This window comes from Dothidotthia symphoricarpi (genome assembly GCF_010015815.1).
Source record: "Dothidotthia symphoricarpi CBS 119687 unplaced genomic scaffold P153scaffold_6, whole genome shotgun sequence".
Taxonomy (NCBI): domain Eukaryota; kingdom Fungi; phylum Ascomycota; class Dothideomycetes; order Pleosporales; family Dothidotthiaceae; genus Dothidotthia; species Dothidotthia symphoricarpi.
In genome coordinates this window covers 444,628-464,732 of record NW_022985013.1, presented here as the reverse complement: position 1 = coordinate 464,732, position 20,105 = coordinate 444,628, and the positions used below count along the sequence as shown (strand labels likewise).

Below are 20,105 nucleotides of genomic sequence, written 5' to 3'. Positions count from 1 at the left end.
GGAGAGGAGAGGAGAGGAGAGGAGAGAGGGGAGAAAGAGAGGAAGGGGGGCAGTATTAGATCTGTGTATTAGGTTTTACTAGATACCTACTACAGTAATATAATACTAGACAGGGGGATAAAGCGAAGCAAAGCAAAGCAACTACGTAGTTAAAGTTAAATACAGAGTACGTAGCGTAGCTCTCTCTCTCTGCTTTCTTCCCACTACTGTATAACTTCAGTCAACCCATCGAATGCCAGACAGAGAATAAGCCGAAGCAAGACCGCCTATAAGTAATAGAATCTGCACAGCCCCCTTAGCCCAATCGCTAGACGCCTCGCATTAGTTCATCGCCTGTCTAGCATCACTGTAGTATCCAGCAAAACTAGTAGGTATACGGTACGTAGTTAGATATCCCATGAACCGGTAGGTAGGTTACACTGAACAACCCCCGGATTTCAGCTAGTAGAATCACGTAGCGCAAGCTCTGTAGAACTTGGAAATTGAGAATCTGCAGGTTTGGTGTAGGTACCTACTAGTTCACAGGATAGAATAGAATAGTGGAGAGTAAGCTCGGCTTCATTCTACTACCTACTCGCAGGTAGGTTACATTTGCTTTCGCCTAAAATCCTTGTCTAGTCGTTATTAGATCAGATCAGATCAGATCGGATCGGATGAAATAAGGTTTAGGTTTAGGTATACGAGCCCGCGTACCGCCCCCTCCGCCCCCTCCTCTTGGCAGGGCCTAGGTACGAAAGTAGTAAGCTGACAGGAGTAGAAACAGCATTGACTTAATCGGGGAGGTGGGGAAGTGGTAGGGCTTACTGCGCACAGAAGGAAGGTTGTTCCGTTGTGTATATGGTATGTCATGGCATGGTATGTATACAAGGTGTGATTTTCGTAGCGTAGATGTTTTTATTCGCTACTACTGCTTATGGTTTTTGTCTTGTGTGAAACGCGCTTTGCTGAAACGGGTAATTGGATGGAATGGATGGTTTTGGGGATTTATTGCTGCCTTGGGAAAAGGGGGTTTTGGTTAAGTTATGTTGTGTTGGGTTGTGTTGGGTAGAGGATGGTGTTTTGTTGTTGTAGTAGGGATGGAGAAGGTGCTGGGATAGTTTGTGTTTGTCTTGATCAAGATAGCTGTATGTAAGTAGGTCTGGCATGGCGCTGGGTGTTCTGTTGTGTTGCGTTGCGGGGCGAGAGACTACCTAGCGGCTCTTGTGGGGATATGGGGGACTGGTTACCTGCTGTTGGGGTGAACGAGCTGGCATCGTGCAATAGGGTTGTTGTGGTGGATTTCTTGAGCGCTTGAGGCGGTTTTGCATATGAGCAGTACGTGACACATCGTGTGATTGTTGACTTAATAGGATGCCTGATCTAGGAGTTGGGGCTGAATTAGGCAGTAATCTTAGGATTAAAGATTTTCAGCCTTCCAAGGCAGATCTACATGTAAGCAGTGCATAGCTTATTGTGGGACTGTAACCTCAATGGGATGTCTAACATAAGGGGGTGAATCAGGTCGATTATGCAAGGATGTTGTTGTGATGGATTCTCAGGCTTACGAGGTAGTACATGACGCATCGTGTGATGGTTACCTCAGCGGGGGGCTGCGTCTATATATTCTTGCCCGTTGCTCCTGGATTGATTGCCTACCAACTCAATTCCTCACTTAGTAGAGGAACTTCAACCTGTCATCTTGTCTGTCCCGTTGTGCCCATCCCCAGGAGCCCTTGAACCAGCCTCTAGGTAAGAGTGTCACACTTCCAGATAACTTTGACTTCAAGAATCCAAATGAAAACAGTTTTACTAACTACTACCCTAATAGACCTCGAATCACCTCACCACCATGAAGCTCATCACCCTCCTTACCACCGTGGGCCTATTCAGTCTCGGTTCAAGCGCCTGCAACTGTGTACACAACAATGATGCCGGCCGTTGGATCGACAAGAATTCGCCCGCAGCAGCGGCTGTTCCGTTGATTAATGCCAACGGCGGTTGCTATACAGCCACCGGCCAGGGACGTATGTGTGTCGGCCTTACGAACGGCAACCAGGCTGTCAAGGACTGCCTCGGACAGGTGGCAAGCAACTGGCAGAGCTACCATAGCGATTGGTTTCTTTGGACGTCTATTACTTGCGGTATGTTGGTTGTCGTTGTTCCTCTGACCTGTTTCTTTGCTGATTGATGGGAATAGATGATGGCAATGCACATGCCCAGCTTACAATCACTTAGTAGCGAGGTTGGGATTGGGAGTAGAGTCGATGGAAAAGGACGCTGCTAGGTGGATGGTCTTGTTAGGTGTGGTAAAGGAAAGGAGCGGAGTGGAGCACAGCGCTGAAATTAGATAGTCAATTCAACTTGACTACATTTAGTCTGTTTCATCCGCCAAAATACTTCCTTGCATCTTGCGAAACTGTGCTTTGTAATCTCGCTTTATTCCATCAACATGCCTTCCGATTTAGAAGTGCCATCTACCACTAGCAATCGCCAGTTCTTCATTGCCTGTCGTTTCTCCCCGATCGCACTCTTACGATCGACGCGCACAACGCTGGCTTGTTAGCTGAGTCCTCCGACCTTTCTACATGGTCTGATCACACGCACAAGTCTTCGAGGCTGCGCTTTGTTGAGATTATCTGGTATGCAGGCTGAACCACTTCGAGAACGAAAGTAGGTATAGGTCTGGAAGAGGGCTATGCTCACCCTATGCCCGCGAGCCATCGAAAATTTGTCTCATTTACAGGGATTACCATGGAGTTTGGTTTTTGGCCGTTTGGGGAGTAAGGGAGGTCATGTGTGCGACATGCGTTGGTGTAGTGGTATTGCTCGTTTCAACAAGCACTTAGCTGCACGATGGATACGTCTTGTAAACAGATCCTGATGGCCTGGGAAGAGGCCGAATACAGAACACAGATACACCTAATACCCGATTTCCTGCTTCGCGTGGTTCAATTCTGACTTACTGCCTGCGCGGTTACATCTTCTTTTATTCCATTTACTGCAACGTGATTGCTTCTGCATCACTCTATTGTCAATTCGGACCTGTCACCTGTACGGAAGAGAGATGGCAAGCGCGATGAAATTGCATCGTCTATGAGGACCGCGTGGCGTGAATGATTCTAGTGTTGATAGTCCCCCATGCATGGCCAAGCGTAAGGTATCGAGACTTCGATCTAGCACACATGCATCGTTCGAGGGCGACTCGACCCTCGTAACCTGTGTAGCTGTTATGGCAAACTAGCTTGCACACGAAAAGTGTGGCAGGTGTGGCTAACGTATATGTTGGTGCGCCTCTGGATAAATCTATGAATCAAGATTTTTACCGAACTGCTAGTGCCGAAGGGTTTGCCACATGTCGGCTTGATTAAATGGATTATGATTGAGGACCTTCTACTACGTTACAGCAATGACGAGTCATGAATTCTGACGGAAAGTGTTTTCGGCTTCAGGAGAAATTAATAGAAACTGCTACAACGGGAAGTACGCCACATTCGTTGAATTCATCGACATCTACTGCTGCAACACGAATCCCATGATCTTGAATAAATGCAACAAAGAGTTGTTGTCTCCATTGTCTCTATATAGAAAGATGGTTTAAAGGGCCTCCGACTACGCAAAAAGCAGTTTGCCGTCTGACCTTCCATTCAGCGCTGATGCTACTACCACAATCATCGCCAGCCTCTGATCAGGGTCATTGATTTGAGGGAATTCTGACGCTTTCCATGGCGACACATCGGTTTCAATGCTCCACTCATTGTTGCCACGCGCGACGTAGCCAACATTGATCCCGTCTACAAAGACCTCGACTTCGGTCGAAGTGTTGTGTGAAACATAGCCTGAGACAACGATAGTGCTCTTGTCGACCCGCATAGCCTCAGCATGCAACTTGGGCGCCTGTGTGTTTGCGCGTGTTCTTTTCGAGACTTTCCCATGTATGATGTCTGAATCCAAGGTTGGTGTTCGCGAAGGGACAGGGCGTTTACCTTGGGCTTGCTCAAATGCGTAGCCATAGCTCAATAGCGCATTGTCATGGTATGCTTTCGACGCAAAAGTTAGGTCTACTGGCATACGGGTGTCGTTCATAACGCCCATGACGACGCTGACGGTAGGAATACCCAGCTGACGGATCGCAGCGTTGCCATTCGATCTCGCCACACCGTTTCGCCATGCCAGCTCAGCAGCAGTCGAGTTTGTTTCTGCATCTTCTGGGCCAACGTCACCCGCAGAAGGCCAAACCACGAGATCAAGCCCGAGCTGGTCCATCCATGCCTCCAGGTCTCGTTTGCGGCGATCCTCCAGCATGTGTAGGTAGGTGCCTAGACCGGGCATGTCGAAAATGCTCCTCCCGCCGCGAATCGCTGCGGCTGCAACATAACCGTCGTAGCTACCGGAACTGTTGCTGAATGTGTTGCTCCACCGATCAGGAAGAGTGCCGGGGATCTGTGGAAATATCAAATCTGGGTCGACGTCGACAAGCCTGGTTACACTGGTTGTGTCGTTTACCATGTGCAGAAAGTCATCCCAAGCGTATGCAACAATCTCAGTGTAGTTGGGCCCACTACTGCCGTTAAAGTAGCTCGGAATGGGCCATTTGGTTCCCACCTCATTTTGAATTGGAGGGACATCGTAATTGGTGACAGCAGGGAAGTCAACTTCTTGCACCGTGGCACCAAGAGACTCTAACGTTGCGCGGGCGTCATTCCAAAGCTCACGTACTGAGTCCCGAATGTAAACCGGCACTGCTGCGGGGTCGTGCTCGCCGATAAACATACGAGGAACTCCGATGCGCTTGCCTTTGAGTGAATGTGGGTCAGCGAGCGCGAAGTAAGATGCTGGTCGGATGCTCTCAACGTGGGGAAGAGTAACGAAAGGTTGTCCTCGCCAGAAATCAGACGTGGTGTCGTTATCCGTGACGACGAGGATGTCGAGCAAAGCCAACATATCCTTGACTGTCCTGGTATGCGGAACCACGACATCGGCTGATGGCTGAAGAGGCCAATTACCACGCATGGAAAGAATACCGCGGGACGGAGTGTATGCAACAAGTCCATTGTTGGATGCTGGTGATCGCCCTGATGACACTGTCTCTTCAGCTAAGCCGAAGACTGCCATGCTCGCAGAAGTAGACGATCCGCAACCATTGGAAGAGCCAGACCCCATGGCAGCAGCAAGAAAATCCCTGTTGTAAGGACTGTCTGCTCTTCCGTACAGCCCTCGCTGCATACCACCGTTGGCCATGGGAGGCATATTAGTTTTCCCAATGGCTATGCCGCCAGCCTTCTTGATCCGGCTGATTGTAAAGGCATCCACACTAGCAGTCAAGTTCTGAAATGCAGGGGAGCCGGCAGCCACCGGGACACCGGCCAGCATATAGCTGTCTTTCGCCGTGAAGGGAATACCCTCAAGAAGAGAGCGAGTCTCTCCCGCCGTGCTTGAACGATATTCATCTGAGGCTTGCGCATCGTCAAACAATGATGGGTTCAGAACAGGAATGGCATTGAGCTGTGGTCCTCGACGTGAGTATCGCGCGATCCGATGGAGGTGTTTTGCAAGTAACTGGACCGCGTTGATCCGACCGCTGGTCAATGCGTTCTGCAATCCTTCCACGGTAGCTTCGACAATGCTGATGTCCTGGATGCATGGGTCAGTTCGCGTAATCCATACAAAGTTGAAGTTATCTTCCTTACTGCCGGCTGCACTGGGTTTGCCGAGGCGAACGAAACGAGTAATGCTACAAAACATCCTCGCAGTGTTTCGCTCGATATCAGAACCATTATGAGGTGGAGGTGAAACGAAAATGCCTATGCCACTCAGCTCACCGAACCGCATGCGTAGCTTCTCGCTGGACCGCCTGAGAGAATGATCTTATGTACTGCAGCATGATAGCCCTAAGTGGGGCATCGTGTGTAATGTCTCAAAGACAACAATCAATTACACATACTGAGGACAGCATGCGCGCGGAACAAAAATTATCATACGATTGATAAGTAATGTGGTCACGCCATTGAGTTTGCACCTCGTCGCTGTCTTGTATGTTTACAAAGCCTCTAAGCATCCTTGACAATATCAAGCTATGTAACTGTGCAACAAAGCATTTCTAGTTAGTCCTATCTTGAATCCTTGTGGGGAGAGGGGTAATAATTCAAGGCCCACAATTTGCAACAGCGATAGCGGAGGATATGTTGGATGCTCTACCTTATAGGGACATCATCTGCAGAAATATGTGGGGAGCGTGGGCGGTGAACTCACGTGTGAACTTATTGGCTTAGTGTGATTGGAATCCGCAATAAACAGATAGCATGCACAGAGACATCACTATCCTATTGAAATTTAGTCACTCTAACCTAGCCGTCGCCCCAAACCTCAGTGATGTGATAGCCTTGCAATGGCGAACGGCCACACTATCACAACATACGCCGCTAGGATAAGGTAATGGAGCGCGTTATCCGGGCCAAGCGGGTAGTTTTTGGTGCAAAGGGAAGGTGTTTTACATCTTATATCCCAAGTATACTGAAACCTTAGGCGAGAATTTACGTATAAAGAGCACAGGTAGCTTCCGACAAGATATACAATACACAGCAAGCACACCAGGAGGCTAGCCAGGAACTAAAGCTACCGTCTCAACAACTCCGAACACTGGTGTTCCCAAACTCTCAAGTCTTCGACATGATCAAACCGCTTCTTGTGGCTCTAGCTTTGCAAGCTGGGTCAATTGCCGCTCAGTTCATCGCCGACATCCGCGCTGATACCAACCGCGACGGCCGTGTGGACTTGAACGGAACATCCGACTCTGCTGGGAAGTCATTCTGGACTGCCACCCGCGGTGCGATCTTTCTCCCTAATGTTGGCGACAAGCACATGCGATGTGCCATAGCCGATCGCGTGGGGAACCCTTTAAGCAACGACGAACTGGCATATTGCAATGATGCGTCTGGCCATCTCCTTCTCGCTCCTGAATACCTTGCGCCTCTCTATACAGTACCATTGCAAGACATCTCAGACAATGCCACGGCCCAGGTTTATGTCACTCCTCGCGCTGCCTATGAGAGGACGCGTATCTTTGCTCTCGAGGACACTGCCAAACCCAATGCGACTGAATCGTGGCGTCTCGTCGATCGTCAGCTCTACTTCAATGCCACACAGCTACGTGCAGGCCTCGTCCTTGGAATTGATGGCCGAGAGTTCGTCAAAGATACGAATGTCTGGAATGGCCATGTGACTGTTCACTTCGATGTCACTGACGCCATCTCATATTCGTCGGCTCCGAAGGTGGCCACAGATGTCGTCGCCATGAAGGTAGCGCCAGTCTTGACTCACCATCCTTTGCAGCGAGTAGAGACTCTTGTGGCTACTGGAGCGAACGAGACTGATCTTGTCCAATTGGACTTTGTGTCTCAGATTGAAGCCGCCCGCCGCGCAGTCGGACTCGAGAACCCTTTACTGCTATTCAACCAATCGTCGGATATCTGGGCCCAAGACATCCTAGAGCCAGCATATGTAAGCATGCCTGGACCTAACGGACCCATTGCCCTTCGAGTCATGCTACGTTCCGCGCAATCGACGCGTACCGGCGGACGCCAAATCTTCGAACAGTTGCGAGGCCCAGGTGTGGGCGCTTTCCAGCCAGGGAGTGCAACCGGAACTGGCTTTGGATACGACACCATCAACAGCTACGGAAATCTAGAAACCATTCCTCCTCATCGGTCTAAACATGGTGTGAACTATCCAGCTGGGCGTACCATCTTCGGCAAGCATTGGGAGCAGCTGCCATCACAGCCAGTTCGAGACCTCTTGTACGGTAACGAAGTACAGACGCCATTGGTGCTTGAGACGGGTTGGCTGCTCGTCGGTCATGTAGACGAAATCGTTCAATTCCTGCCTTATGACAATGAGCTCGGATGGACAATCGCTATCGCGGATACTAGAATAGCTTTGGATGTTCTGCATGGTGTGCATTCTACTGGTAACGGCAATGTCACCGTCCTCAGTTTCAACACATCAAGAGCCGAAGCCCTCAACGCTCAACCGCCCTCGCAAGCCGGGCTGACCATGAGTGTCAATGAGATTCTGGCGAATTCAACGTTCACCGAGAATCAGGCCTACGCGCAAAGACATCTCGACGCCAACTTAGACATACTCCTCGCCGAGATCCCTCTCAACCGCAGCGACGTGATTTTCCTTCCCGCGCTATTCGAAGATCAATCAGCCGGGCCGCAATTCGTGAGACCTGATGGTCTGCACGTTTACTGGTGGCCCGTGAAGGAGGGAGAGCGGCAGTTGGGCGCATTCCTTCCGGCCGCCGTTAACGGTATCATCATTGGCCACGAGTATCTCTGCCCGGAGCCTTGGGGACCGATGGTGAATGGCCAGGATGTATTCAGGCCGTTGGTTGAGGCGGCTTATGCTAGAGCGAACATGAACGTTACGTATATTGACGATTGGCTCAGTCACCACTCAAACGGGGGGGAGATCCATTGCGGGACTAACACGCTGCGGCAAACGGATATTCCTTGGTGGGGGTAGACCTGCACAGCCCCGACGGTTACTGTGAGCAAAGGTTTTCCCAGCTCTAGGTAGCTAATCTCTATATAGACGTAGGAAACGCCTCTCTTGTTGGGAAATATCTTTCGGTTTCTATTGTCTAATCTGTAAATTCTGTTATATCAGTATTAGAACTAACTTATTGATGGAACGTATCTTACAATTAAGCCTAATAGAACATACTCTACAAAAACGTATCCTACTCAAGTACATTTGCTAAGGTTCTACCAAGCTCCACTCCACTTATTGTATATTGATGTAGCAACGTAAACGAGATCTTAAACAAAGATGATATATAGCTTACTCCTTAGGATATTTATCGTTTGGTTGATTCTCCAGTAATCACTGCGGCTTTCCTACGTTTCATCCAATTCGATCTCACAACCATTTCACGTCTATCGTCTCAAAGGTGTGTCGATATCTAGTGTGCCAACATCGGAGTTTTAAATCAAGAACATTGGGTCAGTGTGTGACGTACTTGTTAGCTCTTGAGTCGTATGAGCGGTTTTGATAGGTTGTGACTTCTCATAAGCCAACAGGCCTCTGACTTGAACCCCCTGCCATCGTCCTGTCAAAGCTGCACAATTGTGCTCGATGGGTATTTCTGCATATGTTGAGATTTTCATGTGGCGACTGCGCAGGGCGACTCATACGAATAGCTGAAGTGTTGCCAGTGGCTGTGCTCGGATCTGCAGCCGCAATGATTGGTTCCTCGCTTCAATGAGCTTCAAAGGGCAGTTTAGGCGAACGCCATCTAGAGGTTATTTGAATATCTCCTTTTATCTTGCAGTGGCGTACGAAGCTGATCTTCAGGAGAAACCAGTGCAGAGTTTGACACGCTGCTTCGAAACCTGTGTTGACGTGTTTCACTATTTCGCTATGACAATTGAGGTATCCATAAACAGCAGTTGTAGGATATACTGCAGGGTACTTGAGCTGTAAGACCCGAATCATTTGCCTCGTTCGAGACTACAAGTGATGCCTGTACTGTGTAGGTCTCCAGTGCCTCCCATGATTCATGCTGACATATGTATGACAATGTATGTACGTATCTATGACTGTATAATCGCGTCTGGGGCAAGAGTGGCGGTATTTGCTTTACCTATCGGATGTAATCTGTTGAACCAGGGGGTAGGACTGGGCTCATGAGAAGAAGCCATTGGACATGTACAAAACAAATATTGTAATGCCCCCTGAAAGTATAAGCCCTTCTCCTCGTTGCGTGCCTGTCTTTAATTCGTTGAGACTGTGGGCTACGACGGTTATGACCAATCTGTGAGTGTCCTAAAAAGTACCTACAAGTGACGAATGGCTTATTCTTCCAGGGATACCAACATGTTGCCACTACGCCACCATGAAATTCAGATATGTATGAGAACGCTAGAGCAAGAACGCCACCGTAGCTGCCTTGGTTGGACTGGAGCTTGGCCACCACGTATATAAACGCTACTACCCCAGGTGCTCAAGAAGAGACCAAATTGGACAGTACAATGGAACAGATTACTCAGATGGGCGCCAACGAAGTAAATCGTCCACACACCATGCACCGCAAAGAATGGAAAGAGAACACAGAAAGAAAATTTGTCATTGTCGCCATCAATTACCAAGTCGAATGCTTCGCCTTTTGAGAAGAAGAAATTCTGGAAGAAACTCGATGTCGTGGCGATTGGAGGCTGAGTCTTTGTATTGACTAGGGTCCCGTGAGACCACGGGGTTCATCCAGTGAGTGATACCCATCTTATGCACTCTAGTTGCGGAGGGTGCCTGCTTATTTGGGATAGCCCATAATGATGTAAGGAGTAGCATATGAGTTCTGTATGGCAGACTCGATCTGCGCCTTGAATATACTTAGTCACCGCCTGTACATTGAGTAAGATCTCAACCAGTGAGTATACCTGAAGGGAGCTAGCCAAATCAGGGACTGAGTCGCCGCGTCAGGATGCACAGACCCGGAGGTCAATGTAAGGTATCTCGGCAAATCATTAGCTTTAGGACGGCTTTCAAACACGAGGAAAGAGTATCACATGAATGATGATCCGGGGAGTAAGAAGCGAGGCAAAATGTCCATTGGGAAACACCAACCAGCCTGCTCACACTTGGGAACGACGCCGCAGATATTGCGTGGTACAGCTCGAAATACACGGACGTCTTTACCCGGCTTCACCATTTACATTCGCCATACGTCGCTTCACTCTGGTGATCGACGCCAAGGTCTCTTGAGTTTCGATAAAGTCTCGGACTACAAACAGTTGGAACGGGCCGGTTTCTCTTCGCAACACAAGATTATCGTTCTGGTTACACTACCGCTCTCCTCGGTCGTGATCTAAATCCTGAACGTTCTTCCCGTCACATCGAATGTGTCCATATCTGTCATCTTCCATCTTCCTAGGCAGGATGGTAGTGAGCACGTTACGGCTGACTTGAGAGTTCGGTAGCATCGTCCCGTCATAGGCGCCATAAATCAATAAGTAATTTCCCTCGGAACGGCGGCCCCGACCGCTAGTCGGCGCTAGCGAGATCTCCTTCGTTCTGTGCGGCGTCGAACAACCTTTCCTAACGATGTTCACGATGCGAACGAGGACGACAGTTGTTGGGTTGTATTGGAAGAGTGCTGGCACGGCTGCCTACAGCCGCTTGTCCGTGTTGCCGCCTTTTCGCCGAAAGTCGTCACACAAACGAGCTTGGAAAACCAAAACAACCTGGCTGCGAAGTGTATCCACGTACACATCCTACCAACAACGCCAAATCGACAGCCAGAGCCCTATCGCAAATCCCCGACCGGTGTATTGAAAGTCTCAAAAGATCATGTCGAACCGTCGGCTATACAAGATGTGGAAGTCATCATGATGAAAGAAGTGCAAAGACGGGGAAAAGAAAAACAGCGGTTGACAGCCTCAACAATACATCTTATCGTTGCCTCGTTTCAACAGTAATGGAAATTCGACACGAGAGAAGCTCCAACGACAAGGTCCCAAATTGAGATACTTGAGCAAACGATGTTTGAGCAGATGAAAAGGTGGAAGCGAAGGAATGTCCCACAACAAGGAGCGATGGTTTTCTCATTGAAGCGACACCTCAAACGTCGACGAGATGTGGTTGTTCAGCTATGGTGGCCATGCTACATCCAACTGGACATGCCCATGAGAGCCTGGTCTTGTTGACTGTGGTTCTGTGGCGTGACCAAAGGAACCTGCGGGGGCTCGGCTCCTTCGGACTTGCGTGGAGTTCGACGCTGAGCTGGACGTTTTTTAATCTCAGGATGGTCTTTCCTGCAATGGTTCAGAAGGGCGTCTGATCGTTGAAACACCTGCGCACAAGATTTCACTTCGCAAGAATATGTCTTGGCCCCAGTTTTCTGGTGTTTCTGCCGCCTATGTCGGCCTCTGTTTCCTTTACGGTGTTCTCCATGAAACTCTTTATCGCACCCAGGTTCATCGCAATATAGTACATTCGAGGTGGAGAGGGAAGATGCGCTCGCGGTTGATGTGGTGTCGGAGCTCGAAGGATGTGTCGATTCGACGGAAAGGTGTTGCCAATCACTGCATAATCTATTTAGGTCAGTTTTGCCCTGGGTGAGGGTGAGGTTTGTACCGAACTTACGAGGATGCTGAACCAACGAGTATGTGGGATTGATTATCCTTATCCGGCGACGGAGTCTCACATTCCACGGTCAATCTGAATGGCCCCTGATTCCCCAACCCTAGGGGCTGTCTCCGTTCGAAGACATAGTTGGAGTTCTGCGTGTGTTCTCCCTGGGGCGGGTCACTCGGGCGGATAGTCAGCATGCTGTCCGTCATTCCGTTTGTTTCCCGTATGTCGTTCACTTCTTGAGTGAATGACGTCAAGGAAGTGTCCACGCTCATGTCAAAAGAATGGAAAGACGTCGAGGAGCCAGCGCTAGCTTGCTTCGTTGACCGGTATCCCTCTATCTCCTCAAGTTGGTTCCCCGTCATGCCAATGCAAGGCTCCGTCGTTGTCGCAATATAGTCGCCACGCATATTCAAGCCAGACCAAGAAAGCTCTGCCGCGGTTATGGGCAATGCATCGAACACATCAAGGCGTTCTGGACCCAGAATCGAGGGCTTTTGTTCGGCACATGGCGGTTCCAAGTCAAGAGTCGACCGCGACTGATTGGTATACGGTTCATAGTGATCCAAACTCGGATGTGTGTACCCCACTCGCTCGGAGCCTTGAGTCGTTCCGTAAGGACTTGCCCCATTTAACGCACCTTTGTGTTCTCCGTCGACAGTACCAACGTATCGTCTTCCGCCGTTGTATGGGAACATACCATCATGGCTCCATGCCGAGGCGGTGGCAAGATCGTATTGGGGGTTATGATCCACCAACTCCCAATCCGATACAGAATCGGCTACATTCCCAACGTTCTGAGCAGACGTTACTTCAGCCCACGACCGGTGGTTGTGTGAGTAGCCGAGATGCTGATGAACGCCGTCTGTCTCGCCTGGTTGTTGGTGTTTCGAGTGCATGTTTCCGAGATAGGCCTCGTGCATGGCATACGAGGGGGATACACCGAAAGGATCACGATCGGTCGCATAATCTCCGTTGTGCAGTTTTTGCCAGGTCTGTTGTGGCATAGATTGAGGGTGGCAAAAGGGCCCGCCATGTACTTGTTGCGACTGACGTCGACTATCGGCGCTACCGCTGCCCTGGCTGCGTGGCTCGGCTTCGTTGAAGGTTGGGTACGTGTAAGGTTGATGTTTCTCTCCACTAGGAGGGGGCCTATTGCGACCTGCCATGCTAACAGCAATACGTTGCGAAGGGACACCTTAGTCTGAAAAAGAAATGCCACGAAAGAGCCGGAATGAGCGGTCAAGAGTTGGGATGGAATCCGGTTCCGTATGCAGGACACCTCTGGAACTGTGATCGTATTGGTCGACAGGGATAAACCAAAAGTGCAGGGACACTATCTCGATGAGAGTAAAAGACACTGGCGTTACGGTGTGCCGAAGGAATAGTCGGGGGTCGTGGAACAAGAAATGCATACCCTTATGCAGAAGAGCGATGGCTTAGCGTGCTAGTTAGCCTCGTACGGAAGCATGTGTCGCTCGATGACTGCGGACATGAAACGGCTTCGACGACTTCGAGCTCGAATCGGGATTAGATCACTCCGAGAAAATTCTGCCTGCGCTGTTTTGGAGAAGCGTTACGCAACAGACCACGCTGAACTACGTTCGACCTTGAGGCGGTCAAAAGTCACGACATACCTGGGGGTTAGCGCACTTGCAAAGCACCGGCACCACGATGCCTGACTCCGCCTCACTCCGTTACAGTAGCTGCTGGCTCAAGCGTACGGGGTATGGCAGATGAGCGATTGTCGAATTGGCATCAACAACACCAGAGCTTCTGAGATGCGATACGATCGACACGACCGATCAATTGTGCGGATACCTTCAAACCGGTTGACAGAGATGTTGGCCGAGACAATATTGAATATTAGCAGTATAGCCCCTGTTGTCGGAATGATCCCATTTTTGGACGGGGGACTGATGCGCTTGCTCATGATGCTTGAAAGCCAAACGGGGGGCGATCGATCCCCTTGGATACCTACAGACCCACAGACGAGAACTGCCAAGCACACTCAACGAAGAAGCTTTGAGTGTGTCATACCAAGGACCCTATCGTTTCCTGTCAGTAAGCTATGATGTTCAGTTGCCTACTTTTAACATACAGGCAATAGGCCAGGCCTCGCCACGAAGATCCAGCGGGCCCATTCTCCGCTGGATCGTGTCTGCCAGTGATGTGGAGACTGAAAGAGGGGCAAGAAAACCGCGTTCCACAAACAAGGCAAATCACAGCGAGAAAAGAACTAGCGAAACTGATCCCGAGGGGCTTTGGAGAAATCAAGCACGTTCTAGCCGCTCGACATGGATTATATTCTAACGAGAAATAACACAGCGCGATACAGCGTAGCATGGGCAGCCTTGCAGACTCTCTCATGAACCTAGCTTCATCGTTGCGCGTGGTCATGAGTAGTGGCACGGAGTGCCTCAGGAAGACCGACACGTTCTCTCAGCAGAGATTCGACTTTCCGTGAGCCCGTCCCTCCTCGCCTTAGGTTACCCACCCCAAGGAAAGGCAGCAGGGTAGATCGCAAGAGAGCAAGCCACATACCATCCCTTCTTCGGCCTCAGGCGCGAGTCAGCAACCAACGGATGTTTCATCTGGATTCCACAGCGTTTGCAACTTCGTCGCCCACTGTTTGCATCTTCTTTCTCTCGCTCTTCTAAGTGTAGTATTTGGATATTGATCTATCGGGCGTCATACTCGGTTACCATCATATACATGACAGCTGCGAACTGCGGCACCACATACAAGCGCCCGCATTGCACCAGCTAGTGCACACCGGGCCGACCACTGTGAGCATTGGTTTATGATCAGAAGCAGCTTTGAGGCCATTCTAATCCACTTTGTCGTTGGCTGGAAACGAGATACACGCCATCTTCGGTTGTCCCTGGAAGGGTTTGCGCCCGAAAAGCATTGTCATGGTGTTGCGCAATCTGCAGATGCAGGTAATGCCGACGGACGACGTGAACTGAAACAGAAGAAGATTGACTAGAGATCGCCTGTTTTGCGGGCACAGCTTCCATCCAACGGGTGTGCTCTGAATCAACAGCTCGATTCAATCCGAAAAAGGCAAAACCATATCAAATTTCCCAGGTAGCAATGGATCTTCAGCTTTCTTAGAATCCACGGCACTTGTCATGGGCGAACTCAACATTCGAGTGTGGCGGGCGCCTTCGATACCACCTTGCATCAACTTGCAGCGGCTAAACACCCTTTTCGGTGTAGCCCCACACCAATCCCAATACACATCTATGAACAACGTAAGGCTAAGACCCCGCAATTTCACAGCCGCATCATCGAGAACTACAATCCCGGCGACTCATGCCTTCGAGTGTCGCCTCGTAACTGGATATGGTGGTGTTCGTCAACCGCGCGCATGACTTGGTTATCCCTAGATGTTCCACATCACCTCTCCTCGACTCTGAGACTGAATAGTAATCTTTCAAGGCAGTAAATCTGTAGTCACAGGAGAGGGCATCGGGTCTGAACAAGATGCGGCAGGAATATAAACGGCCATATACACAGCAGTAGAATCAAGTCATCTAGGATCTGTCCTAGCAGAGAAAGACATGCGACTTAGACATACATTGGCGAATCTCTCTACTACCACATATATCATTGTGCCTGCAAGCTACCGATCGCTTGCATGACAGACTCTGCCTAACAGTACGAAAATCATAACCTTGTGGCCGCGAACTATAACGTGACAGAACCGTCCAACACTCAGCGTATGCCCCAATGTCAGGAAAATATCCTAACAACGTCTGGCTATGTCAGGTTCTAGGAAATGCAAGAGACAAACAACAGTGGACAGACAAGAGTTTATTGTCAGACACATCCTTCTCTAACTTCCGATGAAGTGTGAAAGACTAAGATGGTTTGCAGTAACGAAGAGGGCGAGCCGTTGCGGTACAGGGGGTTGTGCATGAAAAGAGGAACCTTCGTTGCAAGAACGATTCGTGCCAGGGCGCCGAAACTACTGCTATGTACGCCTGAGACAAAAAAAGAAGAGCGTGATACGTCACTATCTTCGTTCTGGAAAACTAAACTGGCGGACGTGTTACCAGACTGGGGGTAAGGAAGGCGCCTCAGCCGGACTGGCTATCGAAATGTCTACTGGTCCAACCGGAAACGCTCCTGAGAGTATGGTCTTGTTGTTCAGGCTCATGAGGACGTAAAAGGTACGTATGATGACGTCTGTAGTGTTTAAGACGTGCATCTTGTCGCCGGAATGCTGATGAGCATTCATGATCTTCACATCGATAAACTACAGGCCCCTGATCCTTATGCTTGAGGCGCTTGTGGCGTGCTAAATTTCCCTTACGATATCGGCCGCTGAACTTGATGCGACAATCATCCTTGTCGCATCGGATGACGGTCGGCGCCGAAGATGAGGCTGGTTCAGAGCTGGGACCTTGGCGTCCAGGAAGAGAGAGACATTCAGCGTTGTCAAACGATCTGTTGTGATTAGCTATGCAACAAACAACCATAGAAAACAGCACTCACAAGTTCGACTGATCAATATTCGATTCGAAAAGATTGTCTGACAATGGGGGCGGTGTCCCTTCTAGGAGCGACATCTGGTATTCTATCTCCAACGGCCTTTGGAGACGTGCCTCGACGTCTGTTGGAGTCTGTGCTGAGAGATCCCCGGACAGGTTTGTAGGCTGCGATTGTGACTGCGACATGTCACGATACGGGTGTGTTGACCGGACAGTCTCGACACTCTTTATCAGCTCTTCAATGTCCGAATAAAAAGACGTTTGAGAATTCGTTGTGTCCACACTGGATATCAAGCCGGCATCGTAACTGCGCATTATGGATTCAGTGGTATCGGAGAGGTCTATCTGAGGTTCAAATGGAATCCGTTCAATGCCCGAAAGCATTGGGGGCTCTCCTTGTCGTGTGTTCTCCGTCGACCAGGGCTCTTCATACCGGCCCATTAATGTACTATTGGTGGTTGGCATTGATGTATATCCAACAAGAGGTGGGTTGTCGTAGTGATGTGGTTGAAGTTCAAGTGACGAGCTTGAGTATACATCGGAATGGTGCATTTCTTGGGTATTGGGAAAGGCGCTGCCATCTACGGACAAATATTGACTGTGTACAGTAACAAGATCAACATTGTTTTGCGACGACCCTCCGCCAAAGCCTTCGGGGTGGTTTTGGCTGCGGTACGGAATGCTTGAGGTGGGTGCTTGCGCATAAACATTCTGGCTATTACCACCTAGACGTTGCCAGTTCGATGACGATGACGCTGTCCCGCCCCGGTTGAGGTTTGTGTATTCGTTGTCGCCGTCATCAACATACTCGACGAGTTCAGGCTGGGTTGTAAACTCAAATTGGTGCTGATGGTCGTATCCATATCCATAACTGGAGACTGGAACCAGCTCGACAAATGACAAATGACTATGGGTATCCGAGTCAGGATGCTGGTATCCTTGCTCGTGCTGTAGAGGTTGCCCGGCAGAAGCCGCCGCATATAAAGTCGAATCAAGAATCGAGCTGTAGGCAGCAGAGGCTCTATCCCAGGCTTGCTGCGGAGAGCCTTCGGAGCCTTCGAGGGAGTGAAGTGCGCTATCCTCTTCGATGTGTCGTAAGTTCCAGGTAGCTTCTGCATCATCCTCAGTTGATAAATATGCAGAGTGGCCCTCGCTTCCGTACGAGCCCTGATAGTTGCCATACCATCCAGACATGCTGGCGAGGGTTGAAGGGTAAATCTTAGTTCTTATGGTCGACTTCTCTTCTCCGACGCTCTTCTTCAGATGGCTCAAGAGCCGCGACACTACCACTGGCGATGTGTCGTAACGCTCAGCGACAGCAAGATCGACAGAAGAATATACAACTAGCTCGGTCGATACTGAACAAGAAACGGAGGTACAGGCCTTCGATTGTGACAGGGTATGTGGGAGGGGGTCGCGGTTGGTGGTGGGAACGGAGACCTCAACTTGGGTCTATCCGTACAGCTTTGCGAGCGCTGACGGGAAAGTATCCGTCGCAGGGAAGAAGGCGGCGTGGTGAACCTGAATCACAAGCCTTAACGAATGCCGTTTGTCGTGGAATGTAGCAGCCGTTCAAGAGTCGGATGCACTGGGTATTTGAGCACTTGTGATGGTCAAACAACGATGACGAACCACGCACCTTTGTTCTCTGGTCCTTTGCTCGAGCGATTACCATAGGACTCTCCGATTTATCTCACTAAGATGCTGTCTGGTCGCTGTCGATAAGCGCTCGTGACGTGGACAGATGCTGGACGAGGGTGGATACATCGAGGTCTTTGGAATAAGACTTGAGTCGACACAATGCGCACGACGAGCGGATGGGGTGACAGCGAACAACAGGTACACTGCGATCTGGAAAGCGGTGTGCACCATGCAGTGTGGCGGAGCAGTGGTTGTTCGTGAAGGACTCCATGCCATCAGGCGAATGATGGTCCGAAGTAAGTCGCCGGTGTAGGACGGGTCTACGAAAAGCCGTTAAGCCGCTCTGCACACATCGTAGCGTTGCATGATTACTTAATCTACTAGGCCAATGTCGAACGTACGTGTCAGTGAGGAGGTATCCGATGAGATTTGCAGATGCCATGCCGCATCTCCTCGATTGTCTGCTTTCATGCTATAGCTCCAAGCTCGGGTATGAAAACCTGGCCGGTCATACTCGCAGTGACGTATGATATCGCAGCTGTACGAGCGAGAAAGACTGCAGCCGAGACGATATTGCAGACAATATAAGTCGCAAAGAGGCGATGCGGAGTTCTGAAGATTTCTTCTCCAGTAAGCTGTCTACCTGAGGAAATTACACAGTACTTAGACTATAGTGCTCGAGTACGCGTGAACAAAGTCAACCGTCGGCGGAGAGAAGAACAGCTGAAGATAATAAACTACGCGTCGAAAACATGGACTAGACATATAACGAACGTCTGAACACGACAGTCGAACGACAAACGAAGCAGATTACTATGAGCAGCACACCTGGGCGATCTATATCCACACCCAGGAGATTCTCCACCATCCTTACGATCATCTACCATCTGTCATCTGCCACTGTCAATCAGGGAATCTGCATATGCATCCATGATGCTTGTAGCACACCCTCCCACCTCCATCATGGCTAGGATGAACGCAAAATCTGCAATGCAAGCGGCAAGGGGGGGCCCACCGCGGCGCTTCCAGACACGGCACACAGAAACGACCAACGCTATACTCCACCATTGTTCCGGCATGACTACACACGAGATAAAACCTTCATGCTCAAACTCAGAACGTTTGCTCTTGGTTTTGTCCAGAAATTTGCGCTATCTAGGCAAGACTTGGGAGGGACTTCTACATAATCTATAATGGAACAATATGATCCTATCAAGCATCGGCCTACTGAGTAATGATTGACCTGGAATGGCCATCCAAGACACAGCATATGGTCCGGCACAAATATGCAGGTTTTGTTCCCACTTACGCCAAAGAACAACCACTGGTTGCTGAAACAGGATAACTGGCCGCGTTCGCATGAGACTTCCACGGCAGCGCTAGAGCCTGTATGTCGTACTGTGTGTTGGTGTGTAGAAGATATAGTAAAGCTGCATCCCTAGTTTCATGCAAGCAAAGTTAGCATGCACTACTTTCAACCAGAAGCCCACTACTTGCGGAGGAGATCTAAGTTTTCAGCCCGGCCACGAAGCCTGGAAAGGTTAAAAGATTCGGATCCAGCCAGTTAAAGAGACTTGGGTTATCTTCAGCCTCTCCGTCCCCCGCCAGTGTCAATCCAAACAGCCAACATGCGGACTTCACCCATCGCCACAATGCAAGCGACAATTGATCATGCGTATCCATAGGAAGACTCTTGCTAGATTCGGTTGAGCAACCAGCTCGCAGCTTCGCTTATCCGGTCCACATTGGGAGTACGGCGGCTACCGCAACCGCCCCCATTCAGGTCGAGCCTTGGTCATAGAGAAGCTTGACCCCGCACAGGCTCGGTATTATTACTGAACGTCAGCTCTGCCTTGA

The 20,105-nt window shown here is 49.9% G+C and overlaps 5 protein-coding genes across 5 annotated transcripts; 2 read left to right on the top strand and 3 right to left on the bottom strand.

Moving 5' to 3' along the window:
- Window positions 1-1,645: 1,645 nt before the first annotated feature.
- On the top strand, window positions 1,646-2,390 carry P153DRAFT_364978 (uncharacterized protein). The gene is made up of 3 exons (XM_033667723.1): window positions 1,646-1,728; window positions 1,808-2,120; window positions 2,177-2,390. The coding sequence occupies exons 2-3, from the start codon at window positions 1,829-1,831 to the stop codon at window positions 2,212-2,214; spliced, it is 330 nt and encodes a 109-aa protein (XP_033525774.1). The 5' UTR covers window positions 1,646-1,728; window positions 1,808-1,828; the 3' UTR covers window positions 2,215-2,390.
- Window positions 2,391-3,495: 1,105 nt separating this feature from the next.
- P153DRAFT_311716 (amidase signature enzyme) lies at window positions 3,496-5,822 on the bottom strand. The gene is made up of 2 exons (XM_033664817.1): window positions 5,667-5,822; window positions 3,496-5,610 (listed from the first exon to the last, which is right to left on the bottom strand). The coding sequence occupies exons 1-2, from the start codon at window positions 5,751-5,753 to the stop codon at window positions 3,589-3,591; spliced, it is 2,109 nt and encodes a 702-aa protein (XP_033525773.1). The 5' UTR covers window positions 5,754-5,822; the 3' UTR covers window positions 3,496-3,588.
- A 519-nt stretch (window positions 5,823-6,341) lies between these two features.
- Window positions 6,342-8,688, top strand: P153DRAFT_311713 (uncharacterized protein). The gene has a single exon (XM_033664816.1). It carries the CDS (start codon window positions 6,646-6,648, stop codon window positions 8,500-8,502), a length of 1,857 nt encoding a protein of 618 aa, XP_033525772.1. The 5' UTR covers window positions 6,342-6,645; the 3' UTR covers window positions 8,503-8,688.
- Window positions 8,689-11,638: 2,950 nt separating this feature from the next.
- Window positions 11,639-13,277, bottom strand: P153DRAFT_383495 (uncharacterized protein; the record flags this gene model as incomplete). Its single annotated transcript, XM_033670240.1, has 2 exons — window positions 11,639-12,068; window positions 12,121-13,277. 2 exons carry the CDS (start codon window positions 13,275-13,277, stop codon window positions 11,639-11,641), a joined length of 1,587 nt encoding a protein of 528 aa, XP_033525771.1.
- Window positions 13,278-15,933: 2,656 nt separating this feature from the next.
- Window positions 15,934-17,801, bottom strand: P153DRAFT_355181 (uncharacterized protein; the record flags this gene model as incomplete). Its single annotated transcript, XM_033666559.1, has 3 exons — window positions 15,934-16,097; window positions 16,430-16,563; window positions 16,612-17,801. 3 exons carry the CDS (start codon window positions 17,799-17,801, stop codon window positions 15,934-15,936), a joined length of 1,488 nt encoding a protein of 495 aa, XP_033525770.1.
- Between the last annotated feature and the right edge of the window lie 2,304 nt (window positions 17,802-20,105).